General features: G+C 43.2%; 1 protein-coding gene across 2 annotated transcripts in view; it reads left to right on the forward strand.

Moving 5' to 3' along the window:
* The first annotated feature begins 13,647 nt into the window (after positions 1–13,647).
* The window catches only part of BLMH (bleomycin hydrolase), a 46,304-nt gene continuing 44,286 nt past the window's right edge, over positions 13,648–15,665 (forward strand). For both annotated transcript variants that reach the window (XR_006196378.1, XM_042915086.1), the window contains exons 1-2: positions 13,648–13,875; positions 14,188–14,385. Coding sequence is in view for 1 of the 2 variants with exons in the window: in XM_042915086.1 (XP_042771020.1) it covers positions 13,863–13,875; positions 14,188–14,385 (211 nt within the window). In the remaining variant the exon portion in view is untranslated. The remainder of the gene's footprint in view (positions 13,876–14,187; positions 14,386–15,665) is intronic.

Raw genomic sequence — 15,665 nt, forward strand, 5'->3', positions numbered from 1 at the left:
ATGAGCTGCTCAGCTCAAGGATGTCCCATAATCTTCCAGAGATTCCAAATTGAGGTTCTAGACAAAAGATAATCTCTAAGATCCTGTGAGTCCTCATATTAAATGATTGACATTTAAAAAAATATCGATGATAATGAAGTACCTCTTAGAAGCCCTCACTACTTCTTTGTATGGCATTTTGCAAATTGTATGCTTCTTTTGCAACAGATTCTTAGCCCAAAACAGGTCATTTTTCACTCCTGCTGTCATGTCATTTGTAGGCTTTATAGGCAGTTCAAGGACATAATTTAAAACATTCCACCAAAGAGGATATAAACTTTGCTGCTGCTAAAGAATCATAGCCTTGAATTCCTGTATTTTATAGTTATGGTACTCATAAAAGTGTTTAATAACAAACTTGGCTCACTTGGAAATCACCGGTGTAAAGGACTTTGCCCCAATTTGAGATGTGGATCATATTTGTTTTTAAGAAAATATTTAATGATTTATTAACAAGTTCGTATTTCTGCTAAAGATTTCTGTACACTCTCTTTTGATCACTCTAAATGCAGGCATAATGCGCTTTATGATTCCATAACACTATTAGTCATCTAACTAAGGCTTCTGTCATTGATCCTTTTTTGTCTTGTTTGGTCTTCATGATTTTTTTTTTAGTGTTTATTTGCTTATTTTTGAGAGACAGAGAGAGAGAGAGCGCACAAGCATGGGAGGGGCAGACACACACACACACACACACACACACACACACACACACACACACACACACAGAATCCAAAGCAGGCTCTAGGCTCTGAGTTATAAGTGCAGAGCTCTATGCAGGGCCTGAACCCACGACCCTGTGAGATCATGACTTGAGCCGAAATAGGACGCTCAACCTACAGAGCCACCCAGGTGCCCTGGTCTTCGTGATTTTCTACCTGTATCAGACAAATTAAAATGGGCCAGTGTGAAAACATAACAGCTGCATATGTAAGCACCCAAGACAAACTTCCTGATTTTATCCCATTTGTCAAAGCCTAGAATAAAGGAACCCATAAACCTAAACCACCCACAAATGGAATATCCACAATGGTTGCCATGTTGCAAATTGAAAAATGACATATAACGTATGTAACAGCAATTTATAAATCTGTAGGCTTATTGTTTAGGCTGACATGTCTAAAGTACTTGAGTTTCAAAATGCTTTCACTTACATTCTGTCTTTTGTGCTTATACTCTTAGTCCCTGGAATCAAACTACCTGGGTGTATATCCTAACTCTACTCTTTCACTAGCTGAGTGAGGATATGCACGTGACCTAACCTCTCAGCTCATTTAATCCTTATCATGACCCTGTGTTAGGAAGTAGCTTCTATTACTATCCCCATTTTATAAATGAGGGGATGCAGGAACAAAGACTTGAACATGGCTTGGCGGGGAGCAGGGGGGGTCTGGGTGGCTCTGTGGGTTGAGCATCTAACTCTTGATTTCGGTTCATGAATTGAGTCCTGTATCAGACTCCCTGCTGTCAGAGCAGAGCCTACTTGAGATCTGTCCCCCATCTCTCTCTGCCCCTCCCTGACTCATGCTCTCTGAAAGAAATAAACACTAAAAAAATAAAGACTTGTACATGATAAGACCTGTAGTACAGCAAGCACTCACTAAATTTTAGTTATTACAGCTGGTACCCTACTTTTTGGAAGAGGAGGCTGACACTTAGTTTAAATGATTGCAGAGGCCCGTGGGTGGCTGAGTCGGCTGAGAATCTGACTTCGGCTCCGGTCAGGATCTCACAGTTCTTGAGTTCAAGCCCTGCACTGACAGCTCAGCGCCTGGAGCCTGCTTCAGATTCTGTGTCTCCCTCTCTCTCTCTGTCCCTCCCCCACTCTGTCTCTCTCTGTCTCTCGAAACAAAAATGAATAAACGTTAAAAAAAAATGAAAAGATTGTTTATGCCTATAAATAGTAGTAGTTGGGACCAGATTTAATGGACTTCAAACCTTGCCCTCTTAACTCCATGCTGCCTTTCTTATTTAACATAAAAAATTGGGATTTCGGGGCGCCTGGGTGGCACAGTCGGTTAAGCGTCCGACTTCAGCCAGGTCACGATCTCGCGGTCCGTGAGTTCGAGCCCCGCGTCGGGCTCTGGGCTGATGGCTCAGAGCCTGGAGCCTGTTTCCGATTCTGTGTCTCCCTCTCTCTCTGCCCCTCCCCCGTTCATGCTCTGTCTCTCTGTCCCAAAAAATAAATAAAAAACGTTGAAAAAAAAAAATTTAAAATAAAAAAAAATTGGGATTTCTATTTGACGGCTTTTAAGAAAATACATTCATATATATATATATACTTCATCTACTTTCAGGGTACGATGTATGTTGTCTTTTTTTTAGTTTTCCATTTGTCCTGTGAATGTGTTCAGTTTTACTTTTATCTGACAAATTATTTTTCTTGGAATAAGCAAGAAAGAAAATTAAATGAAAGAAAAATAAGATGAGATGTAAAATGAAAGTCTAATGAGAAAATAGTAGAAAGGATACAAATTGGAGAAGGTGCTTTCGAGTCACCAACTCCTATGTATTAAACTTTATTTGTGACATGTTTATGCTTTTCATTTGATGCCTTTTATGCATCTCAAGAAACCTCTTTTTTAAAAAAGGCCAAAAATGTCATAATTAATATACTTCAATATTTGCTTTAGATAGTGATGAATGCAATTCACGAACAAAAGAATTACAGAAAGCTCTGGTTTTGTTCATTGCAGGTTAAGGAAAACTGGTCTAACAGCATTCCTAAAAGGAAACCAGGATCTATGGTCTCCAGTGGTATCTAGTTATTATGTTCTCCCAGGTCCAATTTCTTCTTTCTCATCTCTATTATTTTCTCTTTGGTTTGCTTATTTTTTTCTTTTGTTCTCATTTCAACCTTTATGTAATTCCACAAAATTTAGGTTTTGGTGATCTTAAGTGATCCGTTTATGAAACTGATCAATGTAAAGAGAAGCATTTTCAGAGTAGCCCTATTAGGGCCTCCCTGGGGCTAGATTCTCTCGCATTATCTCAGTGCCTTATTTTGTTGTTCATAGGGATCTTCGTTTCTCCCTGGCAAAGGGAAAGGAAAATGGAGGCAGTTTTCCTGCATTTCCAGAATAAGGCCTCAACTCCTTAGTGCACACAGTTGGCCTTCCATGCTTGACTCCTGCCTTCTCAGTTCTAGCTATGCTCAGTGTCTTCAGTTCCCAAAGAGCAACTTGTTGCCTTAAGATCTTTGTATAGGCCATTACTTGCAACTGGAATGCCTTTCCTTAGTCATCATTTAAGGAACCCCTAATTGCCCCAAACTCAGATGATCTGTCATCTCTTCCAAGAAGTTTTCCCTAAAGCTCCCAGTCTGACTTAGATATTCCTCTTCCATGCTCTACATTACATGACACAAACCTCTACCAGAGCATAATGGTAGATGATCAGGATTAGGGTTAGGGTGATTTGCCTCTAAAATATTTCCCATATGTATCCATTTCTTTTCTTATCAGTGCTGCTTTCTGGATCCAGGTCACCATTCACCTTTTGCCTGAGCAAATTCTTGTCTCCTAACAGGTCTCCTGCTTATGTTCATGTCTCTCTTCAGTCCATAATTTACACTACAGCCAGAATAATCTTTTTAAGAAGAAATATTTCATATATACAAAAATACACAAAATTAGGTATAACCATAAAGTGAACAACCACCAGTTTAAAAAATAAAACACTGCCCATACCTTTGAAGTTGATTGTGTCTCTTTCCCAAAGGTAAACACCATCCTGAATGTGTTTAATTTTCCTTTTTTTTTTTTAAGATTTTATTTTAAGTAATCTCTGCATCCAATGTGGGGCTTCAACTCACAACCGTGAGATCAAGAGTCACATGCTCTATTGACTGAGCCAGCCAGGCACCCATTCCCTTGTTTTTTTGTTTTTGTTTTTGTTTTTTAATTCTTGGAGCATCTGGCTGGCTCAGTCAGCAAAGCTTATAACTTTTGATCTCAGGGTAGTGAGTGCAAGCCCCACATTGGGCATGGAGCCTCCCTTAAAAAAGGGTTGGGGGGGCACCTGGTGGCTTAGTCAGAAGAGCATGTCACTCTTAGTCTTGGGATCTTGAGAGTTCAAGCCTCATGTTGGCTCTAGAGATTACATAAATAAATAAAATTTAAAAAAAATTTATTTTACCATGTAGGCATCTCTAAACAATACATTATTCAAATTTTCTTGTTTTTGAAATTTTAGAAAATAGTTGAATGCCATTTGCTTTGCAACTTGCTTTTTGCATTCAACAATCTGTTTCTGAAATTCATCCATGTTGATTTTCACTTCTGTGTAATATTCCATTGTATGACTATGTCACAATTCATTTAAATTCTTGTTGATTCACTATTGGAATTCTTCCAGGTGCTATGCAATCACAAAAAATGTTCGGATAAACAGTTTTGACTATGACTTCCAGTGCACGTATGCAAGAATTTCTCCAGGGCAGGGCTGGCTGTCCAATACTACTTACCATGATGATGAAAATGTTCGATATCTATGCCACCCAATCTGGTTGCATGTGTAGCTACTGAGCACTTGGAATGTAACTACTACAATTGAGAAAGTGGATTTTTAATTTTTTTAAATTAATTTAAAATTAAATAGCCACAAATGGCTGGTGGCTACCATACTGAACAGAGTAGCTTTAGAATATATACCCAAAGGCACGCCTGGGTGGTTCAGTCAGTTAAGTGTCTAACTTCGGCTCAGGTCATAATCACAGCTTGTGAGTTTGAGCCCCGCATCAGGCTCTGTGCTGACAGCTTGGAGCCTGGAGCCTGCTTCGGATTCTGTGTCTCCCTCTCTCTCTCTGCTCCTCCCCCGCTCACACTCTGTTTCTCTCTCTCTCTCTCAAAAAATAAATAAACATTTTTAAAAATTGGAATATACACCCAAGAATAAAGTTGCTGAATTATAGGGGCACCTGGATGGCTCGGTTGGTTGAATGTCCTATTCTTAATGTACACTCAGGTCATGATCTTGCCCCATGCTGGACTCTGGACTGACAGCTCAGACCCTGCTTGGGATTTTCTCTCACCCTTTTTCTCTGACCCACCCCCAACTTGCGCTCTCTCTCCCTCTCAAAAAAAAAAAAAAATAATAATAATAACCATTAAAAAACAGTTGCTGGGTTACAGGGTATGTGGGACTTCAATTTTACAAATATTAACAAATGTTTTCCAAAGTGGCAATATTAATTTATACTTCTACAAGCAGTATTTAAAGAATTATCAACAGTACTTTTTAATGTCTGCCTTTAAAATTTTTACCTGTCTGTGGCGCATGGGTGGCTTAGTCGGTTGAGCGTCCGACTCCAGCTCAGGTCATGATCTCCCTCCCGTTCTTGGCTTTGAGCCCTGTGTCAGGCTCTGTGCTGACAGCTCAGAGCCTGGAGCCTGCTTCGGATTCTGTGTCTCCCTCTCTCTGCCCCTCTCACGCATGTTCTGTCTCTCAAAAATAAGTAAATATTAAAAAAAAATTTTAAGCAAAATTTTTACCTGTGTAGATATTAAATGGCATCTTATCCCAATTTTCTTTTGCATTTCCATCATGACTGTTTGCTAGTCATGCTTCTTTTTTTGTGAAGTGCCTGGTGAAATGCCACTATCCTTTGTAAAAAGCCTGTTTTGTCCATTGTTCTACTGAGTTGTCTGTCTTTTTACTATTTATGTTTAGGAATTCTTTGTATATATTTAATTTTATTATTTTTTATTTTTTAAAGATTTTTTTTTAAGTAATCTGTATGCTCAACTTGGGGCTTACAACCTTGAGATCAAGAGGCACATGACCCACTGACTGAGCCAACCACGTGCCCTTCTTTGTATATACACATATATTTTTTGTTTTGTTTGTTTTGTTTATTTATTTTGAGAGAGAGAGAGAGAGAGAGAGAGAGCATCAGCAGGGGATGTGGGGCTCAATCCCATGAACCGTGAAATCATGACCTGAGCTGAAATCAAGAGTTGGATGCTTAACCAACTTAGCCATCCAGGCGCCCCTGTGTATATTTTTAATACTATTTTTCCTAATAAAATATGTTACAAATATCTTCAGTGTATCCTTAACATAAACCAGGGGGCGCCTGGGTGGCTCAGTCGGTTCAGCGACCGACTTCGGCCTCAGGTCATGATCTCACAGTTGGTGAGTTTGAGCCCCCGCATCCATCTCTGCGTTGACAGCTCAAAACCTGGAGCCTGCTTCAGATTCTGTGTCTCCCTCTCTCTCTCTCTCTCTCTCTCTCTCTCTCTCTGTGTCCCTCCCCCACTTGTGCTCAGTCTCTCTCTCTCTCAAAAACAAACATTTAAAAAAAACCACAGGGGTGCCTGGGTGGCTCAGTCAGTTGAGCGTCTGACTTCGGCTCAGGTCATGATCTCGCGGTTTGTGAGTTCGAGCCCCGCATCTGGCTCTGTGCTGACGGCTCGGAACCTGGAGCCTGCTTCGGATTCTGTGTCTCCCTCTCTCTCTGCTCCTCCCCTGCTCGTGCTCTGTCTCTGTCTGTCTCTCAAAAATAAATAAAGATTAAAAAAAAAACACATAAACAAGAACATGTCCCCTCACTCCTTTCCATCACACTTAGAATAAAATCTAAACATCTTACTATGATGTAGTGAACATTGTGTTTGATGCCCAACAGCCATCCCACCCATCCTGCACTCAGGAGAAGCAATGATGTTTGGGGAATTAACTATGGCATGAGGATAGGCCTGACTGATGTAGGGGTAATCCCATTCCCCTAGCCAATGACTGTTTTGGGAACAGACATGTGACCTCATTGTGGACAATACAATTCAGGATGAAATCTGCTGGAAGCTTCTGGTGGTCTTAACTCTTAGAAGGAAGTGAATGAAGTTCCTAGAAGGAAGTGAAAAAAAGCCAGATTTTTTTCCGCCCACTAGACTTGAAGAAGGAACACAAGGGGAACAAGCCCAAGAATGGTAGTAACACTGTGGATGGTGTTTCCTGGTGCCGGAAAGAAGCTGGGTTCTTTATGACCTTGCTGGCCACTGCTTGTTTCCCTCCCAAGGCCCTTGCCCTTGCTTTCCCCTTTTCTTGCTATTTTTCCCCAGAGATCCTCCCGTGGCCAGATCTTTACGGCCATTCAGTATTAGTCACTTCCTCGGAGGGGCTTTTTATGCTACCACCATCTCTGACCAGTCACTATCAAGTCATGCTGTCTTATTTTCTTTATATCACTGTTGGAATCATCTGCATTTGTTTATTCTGTCTTGCCCACTAGAATGTAAGCACCAGGAGGGCAGGAACTTTGTCTGTCTGGCTTTCCTGCATATTTCTGTATCTAATACAGTGCCTGACACGTAGTTTTTTGTTTTGTTTTGTTTTTTGTTTCTTATGTTTATTTATTTTGAGAGAGAGAGACAGAGAATGCACAAGCAGGAGAGGGGCAGAGACAGAGAGAGAGAGAGAGAGAGAGAGAGAGAGAGAATCCCAAGCAAGCTCTACACTCTGTCAATTAGGGGCTCAATCTCAGGATCACAAGATCATGACCTGAGTGGAAATCAAGAGTTGAACGCTTAACTGACTGAGCCACCCAGGTGCCCCACCTGACACATAGTATGTACTCAATGCATATTTTTTGCATTAATCAAAAAATAATGATTACTTTCATTTTTTATTTTCTCTACTAGATTGAAGCTCCTTGAGGTCAGGGACCAAGGTGTTGTCATTTTTGTATTTCAAGTGCCAGGTACAGTTGCTGACAAACAGCAGATGTTCAACAAGCCGTTGACTAAAAGAAAGAAAAAAGGAAAGGAAGAAAGGGAGGGGGAAATGAAATACTTGGGAGAAATAAAACACTAACCTATTGCCTTTATGGGCAATATCACTTGAAGATGATTTTCTCTCCTTACCACCTATGGGGGAATTTTGTGGATATAGTAATATCCCCATGAATAAAAGACACATGATCTTCCAAATGCTTCACAATATGAATATAAAGTCTTTTAAACCTTATTTCTTACCACCTATATATCTTCTCCCCCCACCCCCATAGTTTAGTCTTGCCACACCACATTCCAGTGCAGCTGAATTTTAGAGAAGGGATACATTCCTGAAAACTTTACAGAAAATTTAAAACATCTATAATTCAAGACTATTTAGCAAGATTATTTAGTGATAAATGTAAATTTATTGAAGGGAAGATACTATTTTACTAGCTAAAATGGCTCCGCCATGTGGCAATAGCATAAGTAGTTTCTGATTCACTGAGCCACCACCAGCTTTGAAAATATGCCATTTCTGACAAATGTTAAACATGTGAAGGCTTCACATTGCTTCAAATTTTGTGCATACACGAAGGTGTTATTAATAGTTTATAATGGTGCCTGGGTGGCTCAGCAAGTTAAGCATCTGACTTTGGCTCAGGTCATCTTACGGTTCATGACTTCAAGTCCCACATCAGGAGAGCTTATGCCCCGCATTGGGTGAGCATGAGCCCTGCTTCAGGTGGGCTCAAGCCCCCTTTGGTGAGCCCTGCTTCTTTCTCTCTCTCCCTCCTCTCCCCACCCTCGCTCACTCGTGACCTCTCTCACTCTCTCTCTCTCAAAAAAAAAAAAAAAAGGTTTATAATTGGGGTGCCTGGGAGGCTCAGTTGGTTAAGTGCCCAACTCTTGATTTCAGCTCAGGTCACGATCTCATGGTTCATGAGTTCAAGCTCTACATGGGGCTCTGCACTGACACTGGGGAGCCTGCTTGGAATTTTCTCTCTTTCCCACCCTCTCTGCCCCTCCCCACCTGCTCTTTATCTCCCTTTCTCAAAATAAATAAAATAAACTTTAAAAAATAGTTTATGAACTACTTCAAATTTGTATAATTAAAATATTCGTAAAACTCCAGACTTTCTTACTTTTCCTGAATCACACTTAAGCTCATTTGTGCCTCTTTGCGTTTGCATATGCTGGTTCCTCTACCTGTATATTCTGTGAATTGCTAGCACCCAGAACAGTGAGTGAGTTGCAGAAATGTCATATCCAGAAGTAGGAATAATATTGCTGATATATCGATGTCATTCTAGAACATTGGACAATGTTTCAAAAAAAAAAAAAAAAGACATGATTTACAATTGATGTCAAATATGTAAAACCCTTAAAATCTGAATCTGAAGGAGGGGTAACAGAGTTGGATTAAGCCTACATGGGGTTTAGGAATAGTAGGGAAGATAGAAGTCCCGAAGTTGCCAGTTACCTGTACTCAGATGGGTACATCTGGAGGAAAAGTGTAGTGAAGGGATATGGGCTTCTTTGGGCCCCCAAAAGTCCCAAGATCCAGTATCTGATCTTATCCAAAGCCTTATCCAAGTCAGCTCCTGCAGACTTTGCACATCTCAGGGAGGAAGGAATTTGGAGGTTATGGGTAGGGATGAGTATAGAAGAGAAGTAGTCTTCCCAAACTCCACCTAGGCCACCCAAAATCAGGGCATGAAAAACTCAAATATAAATAAATGTAATAAATGGAAATGAGTGAAACAAGAAAGCTCGATATAAAGAAAATTATATGCGGGGTGCCTGGGTGGCTCAGTCGGTTGAGCATCCAACTTCAGCTCGGGTCATGATCTCATAGTCCATGAGTTTGAGCCCCGCATCGGGCTCTGTGCTGACAGCTCAGGGCCTGGAGCCTGCTTCAGATTCTGTGTCTCCCTCTCTCTCTGCCCCTCCCCTGCTCATGCTCTGTCTCTCTCTCTGTCTCAAAAATAAATTTAAAAAAAATTTAAAAAAGAAAATTATGTGGGCCCCCTTAACGTGTTTTTTGTTTTTTTCACTTTTGATGGAGAAATGACTATTGTGGGGGAAGAGAATTTTTTTTGAAACAATATTTTCAAGAGAAGCCAGAACCCAGATTTGTATACAAAATGTCCCAATCCTAAATATTGGCTCAACAATTTTAAAACACCATGTAGGCCAAACGATACATCTAGGAGCTAAATTTGGCCCAGCAGGACACCAATATGTGATGTCTGAAGTTTACTGTCAGGTGTAATGAAATACCAGGAGGCTTTCTCCTTTTTTCTTAAAATTTTTAAATGTTTATTTAATTTTGAGAGAGAGAGAGAGACACTGAGCAGGACTGGGGAAGGGGCAGAGAGAGATGGAGACACAGACTCCAAAGCAGGCTCCAGGCTCTGAACTGCCAGCACAGAGCCCAATGTGGGGCTCGAACTCACGAACTGCGAGATCATGACCTGAGCTGAAGTTGGCTGCCCAACCAACTGAGCCACTCAGGCACCCCAATACCAGGAGGCTTTCTGACCAAAGCAAACCTCAGTGTTAAGGCAACATTCATATGTGTTCATATTTGTGTTAGATAATAATCCAGACTTCCATCCAACATAAAAACCTGGTCTTTTCCGCCAAAGTAGAAGCAGGTAACCGACACTTGTCAAAGACTGGTGGACAGTGCAGAAGGGGAACCTGGATGCAGAATTTGCTCAGAGACTTGTCCTGTTGGCTTTAACTGGGTACAGCCCATGGAAGCAACAGGCAGTAGGCACACCCGCAACAGCAGGTGATGCCACTTCACAGGGTTTATAAAGATTTCCTTTTCTAATATTGTGGACTTCATACTGGAATTGTTTCTAGTTGCTTCGTTCCATGAGGTGTCACTGGGCCCAACAACATCTCTTCTGGATGGAGCTAGAGGGGTAGATCCTAAGAATTGTATTTTTGGGGACATGTATGTCTTCCTGGCTAGGTCATTTGGGGTGAGCCCACTGGGAAGCCAGTTTTCTTCCACACCTCTTGTCTGTGCTCATATGGGGGCTGACTGTATGGGTGTGAGTTGCTGGGTGGAAAGCTGGCACTTAAGGGTGTCACCCTGACAATGTGGGCAGAGTAGGAGACCTGGCAAAGTGACGATAGGAATCCCTGAGCATGGGGTGGGGAAATGTAATTATTGGTATGAAAAGGGTGGCAGTAGCTGTAAAACTGGTCCCCTCCACCTACCCTGTTGATTCCATCGCTCCTCTTTTTCTAGGCTCTTATCTTAGCAACTATACCCCTCTGATATCTGGTTCCTGCCTTTCATCCTCCTGGTAGACATAAGTTTTCCTTTCCTCCCGAAGGAGCTTCCTTAACATTTCTTCCCTCTCAACTTACTGTAACATGGCTTCTGCCTGCTGCACCCTTCCACTAAGCTGCCCTCTCTAGGCTGCCCCTGATCCAATTGCCAAACTCTTCTGTAGCTTTCAGTCCTTTCACCGTCTTCTCCTTGCCTTCCTGGGATTCCAAGACATAACGCTCCAAGTCTCTTACCTCTCTGTCTGCTCTTTTCTGTCCTTTCCTGCTGGCTCCCCGGTCTTCAATCATTCCTTAAATGTTGCTGTTACTGGAGTTAATGGCACTTCCATATGGATTCCTTGTAATGACCTGTAAAAGATGCAGCATGCTCTGATTGAAGACAGCCATGGGCCAGAGCGCGTGGCTTGGCAAGCAGAGCTTGGAAAACACCCTATAAAACCGCATGCTGCCGCCCAGGGTACTATCCTCAGTCCTCATCCCTTTTTTGCTTTACTCTCTTTTCCTATGCAACCTTGTTGACTTTCATGGTTCCAAGACTTGCATGTCTTACTTAATCTCTAGACATCCTATCATCTGCTTCCTGTATTTCTCTTCTTGGGGGTCCTGTGGGTGCCCCAAACTTGCCAAGGCCCAAACTGAATTCATTACCTGCTTACTTGCATACTCCCAAATACCATTTTTCTGTACTCCCTCTCTTGGTTAATGACACCACGATCCAGTTTCTCACTCAGTTGAAAACTTCCAGATTATCTGTGTCTCTTCCCTTTCCTCAATTTAAGGATCATTTTCTAAAGACACTACTGGAACAGTCTTCTAACTAGTTTCTCTATCTCTAGAATCTCTCCCCTCTAAGTCGCCCTCCTCAGTGCCGTTGGGTTTCTTTCTTTACACAGAATTGAGCACATCATTCTTTTGTTTAAAAATCAATTTTGGCATCTAATTACTCATAGGTTAAACTACAGATGCTGGGGCATGGCATATAAGTCCTTCATATCCTGACCAAAGCTACCTTTCCAGTTCTATACCTTGCCCCTGATCTCAGACCCTTCCTTGCTCTTAACCACATCAGACTCTGATGCACAGTTTCTTCAACATGATTTTGCTGTGTGCCTTAATGCTCTGTGCCTTCGCTGCTGCCTTGCGTGCCCTTCCTCTTTTTTGCCTTATAAAATCCCATCCATTCTAAGATTATGCTCACCTGTCACCTCTTTTTTCAGGAGCTTCTGGCCCTAATTAACAGCTCTCTGATCACTGTTTCTGCAGTACTATTGGTATGCTGCTATCGATTGTCTAAAAGTTATTTTGCATCTTCCCCACTACACTGTGAGTTTCTTAAGGGGAAGTTGAAGCTTTATTGGTCTCCGTATCATCAGCAACTTGCTTCGTGCCTGGTACCTTGTAGATAATGAATAAAATTTTGGGTTGAATTGGGCAAGATGCTTGGGCATCATTTTGTGAAAGTACTTCTTTCAGCATAATTTCCACCTGTTCCCTTTCTTCAGCCATCAGAAGAATCTCAAAACAGGATAGTCCATGGGCTCTTTTGGAGATAGTTAATATCATATCCCCAAAATGTTAGCTAGGTCTCCGTAGGGACATAAGAGACTGTGCTTTCTCAAATGACTAGTATCTGAGTGTGGATTTTTCCAGATAATAGAATTCTGTAGAACCAGTGATGATTTTCAATATAGCTCCTAGAGTCCAGGTTCCACAATAGACTCCCAGTGTTCTGAGTAGCAGAGTCGGGATTTTCAGCGATAAGGCAGATATATTTGTATTTGCTTTATCATCTGTGGGTCGCATCCCAATGGGTTGAGATTTCATAGCGCGAAAAACAATATTAAAGGGCATCACAATCTCAAAACCATGGAAAATCGCTGAGTTACCTTGAGAGCCTGCAGAGAGGAGGGGGCAGCTCATTTGCAGTTTTGTAGAGGGCCTGGCAAAACAGTGTTGGTGCATAAGACTGACCTCTGTCATCCCCCTTAGTTAAGCCCACAGTACATGCTGGGCTAAGCAGGAAACACTCACTGACTCCATGAAGCCCAGAATGGATAGTTTTCTTTGAACGAGCAGATGTCTTATTTGTAGAACCGTGATAGTAGCTTCTGAGTGGGTGGGAAAGAGCGTGGTTCCAAATTCCCCTCAAATACAAGAACTTGGTCCTGACTAGAATCCAAGCAACAAGTTGCCATCGAAAACGCAGTGAATGGTCAGCTAAGGATGCCTCCGGGTAGAGCCTTTGGGAACATTTTGTGTGTGTGTCTGCACGAGCCCACCCACCCTAAGCCCTGGGCTTAATGATGCGGCCCCTCAGCTCCGCCTTACTGCCTTGAGCGCCCTTTAGGCTTCCGGTAAGGCTTAATGGGTCCATTCCCCAAGGCCAGAGTATTCGGGCTCCGGGTCCAGCACGGAACGGCTGGGGCGCCCCGAGGGCTAGGAAGCCGGAGCCTGACGCGCAAGGGCGCTGGCGCCACGTGGGCCGACCCCGGGTCGCGCGGAGGTAGGGCGGGGGCGCGAGCGGGATGGAGCTCGTCGGGAGCCCGCCCGGTCGTCCCTCCCCCGGGCGGGGCCTGCCCAGACGGCGCTGACTCAGCAACGCGAGGGGGAGTTTTGTCCCTCCGCGGACCCCGTTTCTCTGGGCTTCAGCTCTCCTCCGCCACCGGGCCGGTTCCCTCTTTCTGGCGTTCGGTGTGTGAGTGGCAGGTCCGGCAGCTGAGGCAGCGAGCCACAGTGTAACCCCGGCGTTCCCCTGAGAACCCCCAAACTACCGTTCCCCTGCCGGGCGGTGTGGCCACCATGAACAACGCGGGTGAGGCGCCGCTCTTTCCCGCCGAGGCCCTGCCGGGGTCCTCTCGGGGGGGCTCAGCTGGGCCCCAGAGGCCCGGCGGCGGAGAGAACCGGGCCTGGGACCGGGGGCGATGGCGGGAATGGAGCGTTCTAGGCGGGCCGGAGCGGCCTTGGTGGGAGACAGCACTTGGGGGAGGTCGCCGGTAAGGGGCCTGTCCGCCGCAAGGGTCACCTCCGGCTGGTCTTCCGAAGTTAGGGCCAAGCTGTGGGAGCCCCGGATCAGCCCTCTTGAGCCCCCTTTTGATACTATCAATACCATTTGGTTTTCCAACAGGACTGAATTCGGAGAAGGTAGCTGCTCTGATTCAGAAACTGAACTCCGACCCTCAGTTCGTACTTGCCCAGAATGTTGGGACCACCCACGACCTGCTGGACATCTGTCTGAAGAGGGCCACGGTACAGGGTGCTCAGCATGTGTTCCAGCACGCTGTGACTCAGGAAGGCAAGCCAGTCACCAACCAAAAGAGCTCAGGTGAGGTCTCAAAACTCCTTGCACACTTTACTTAACCTTCCTGACAGTGCCCCATTTTGAGGTCTTAAGAATGGTACTGAGTAGAAGAAGTTTGCATTGAAAGAACTTGTAAATTTCCAGGGAACAGGCACAGGGAAAGGCAGGTCCAAGAACATTACCTTGTGACTTACTTTGGTCCTCTGTGGCTTGATGGTGTACTTGGCGTTGAGCATTAAAGTGACAAGTCATGTGTTTGAATGTAATTCACTGTATTCTGTCCTGAAGTTATGTGATTGTGGCCCGGTGTCTTGGAGATACATGTTTTTAGTACGAAACAGACCATGCAAAAATGTTCATGCTCTAGAAAACTCCAAAATGTTCTTGCCCTGAAGGCCATATACAAATGTATGGAGTGGAAAAGACACAACGTAATTGTATCAAAACATCATCAAGTGTTTAAATAGGCCAATAGTTACAGTTTGAGTAAATGTGCTAATGGGCTCAATTTCCACCAATAGACCAGTTTGTAATACAGAAAAATACTCAGTTCTCCTGCCTTACTGGTCAAGAGCTCTTGTTTTGCTGTCTAGCATGATTGTTTGAAAAGCAGCAATGTGAAAGATTGGTTAACCAAGAATCTAAATAAGGAGGACATTCTTATGGCAGAACTGTACTAAAAGGACTTTTAAAAGTCTATCCATTTAAAAACTAGTCCCAGTCGGGCGTCTGGGGCTCAGTGAGTTAAGCGTCTGACTTCGACTCAGGTCATGATCTCACGGTTCACAAGTTTGAGCCCCGTGTCAGACTGTGCTGATAGCTCAGAGCCTGGAGCCTGCTTTGGATTCTGTGTCTCCCTCTCTCTCTGCCCCCTTGCACTCTGTCTCCCTCTCTCTCAAAAATAAACAAACATTTAAAAAATAAATAAAAAATAAAAACTACTTCCAGTGTATTTTGACAGAAAGCAGATCAGTGCTTGGTGAGAGCCAGTTAGAACTCAAAGTGTTATGTTTAACATGGATATATTTTCTTGTATGGAAATCATAACTCCGTGGTTTTTAGATGTTAAGGCCATGACCTTGCCATAATTAATGTTTTGCCATAGTAAGAAGTGCTTGGGATGCAAGTGATCCAGTTAGTAATGTCACAGTGGTCCTACACAGTTTAGATTGCAGTGACCTCTTAGGGAAAAGCCTGGAAATGTGCCTCTGGAATAGATCAAGTCTTATATTTTGTAGTATCACTTTTATTTACAAGAGTTACAAATAGGTTATGAGCTATGTAGTTTTCACATTAACAGTACA

This window comes from Panthera leo, chromosome E1 (assembly GCF_018350215.1).
Source record: "Panthera leo isolate Ple1 chromosome E1, P.leo_Ple1_pat1.1, whole genome shotgun sequence".
Classification (NCBI taxonomy): domain Eukaryota; kingdom Metazoa; phylum Chordata; class Mammalia; order Carnivora; family Felidae; genus Panthera; species Panthera leo.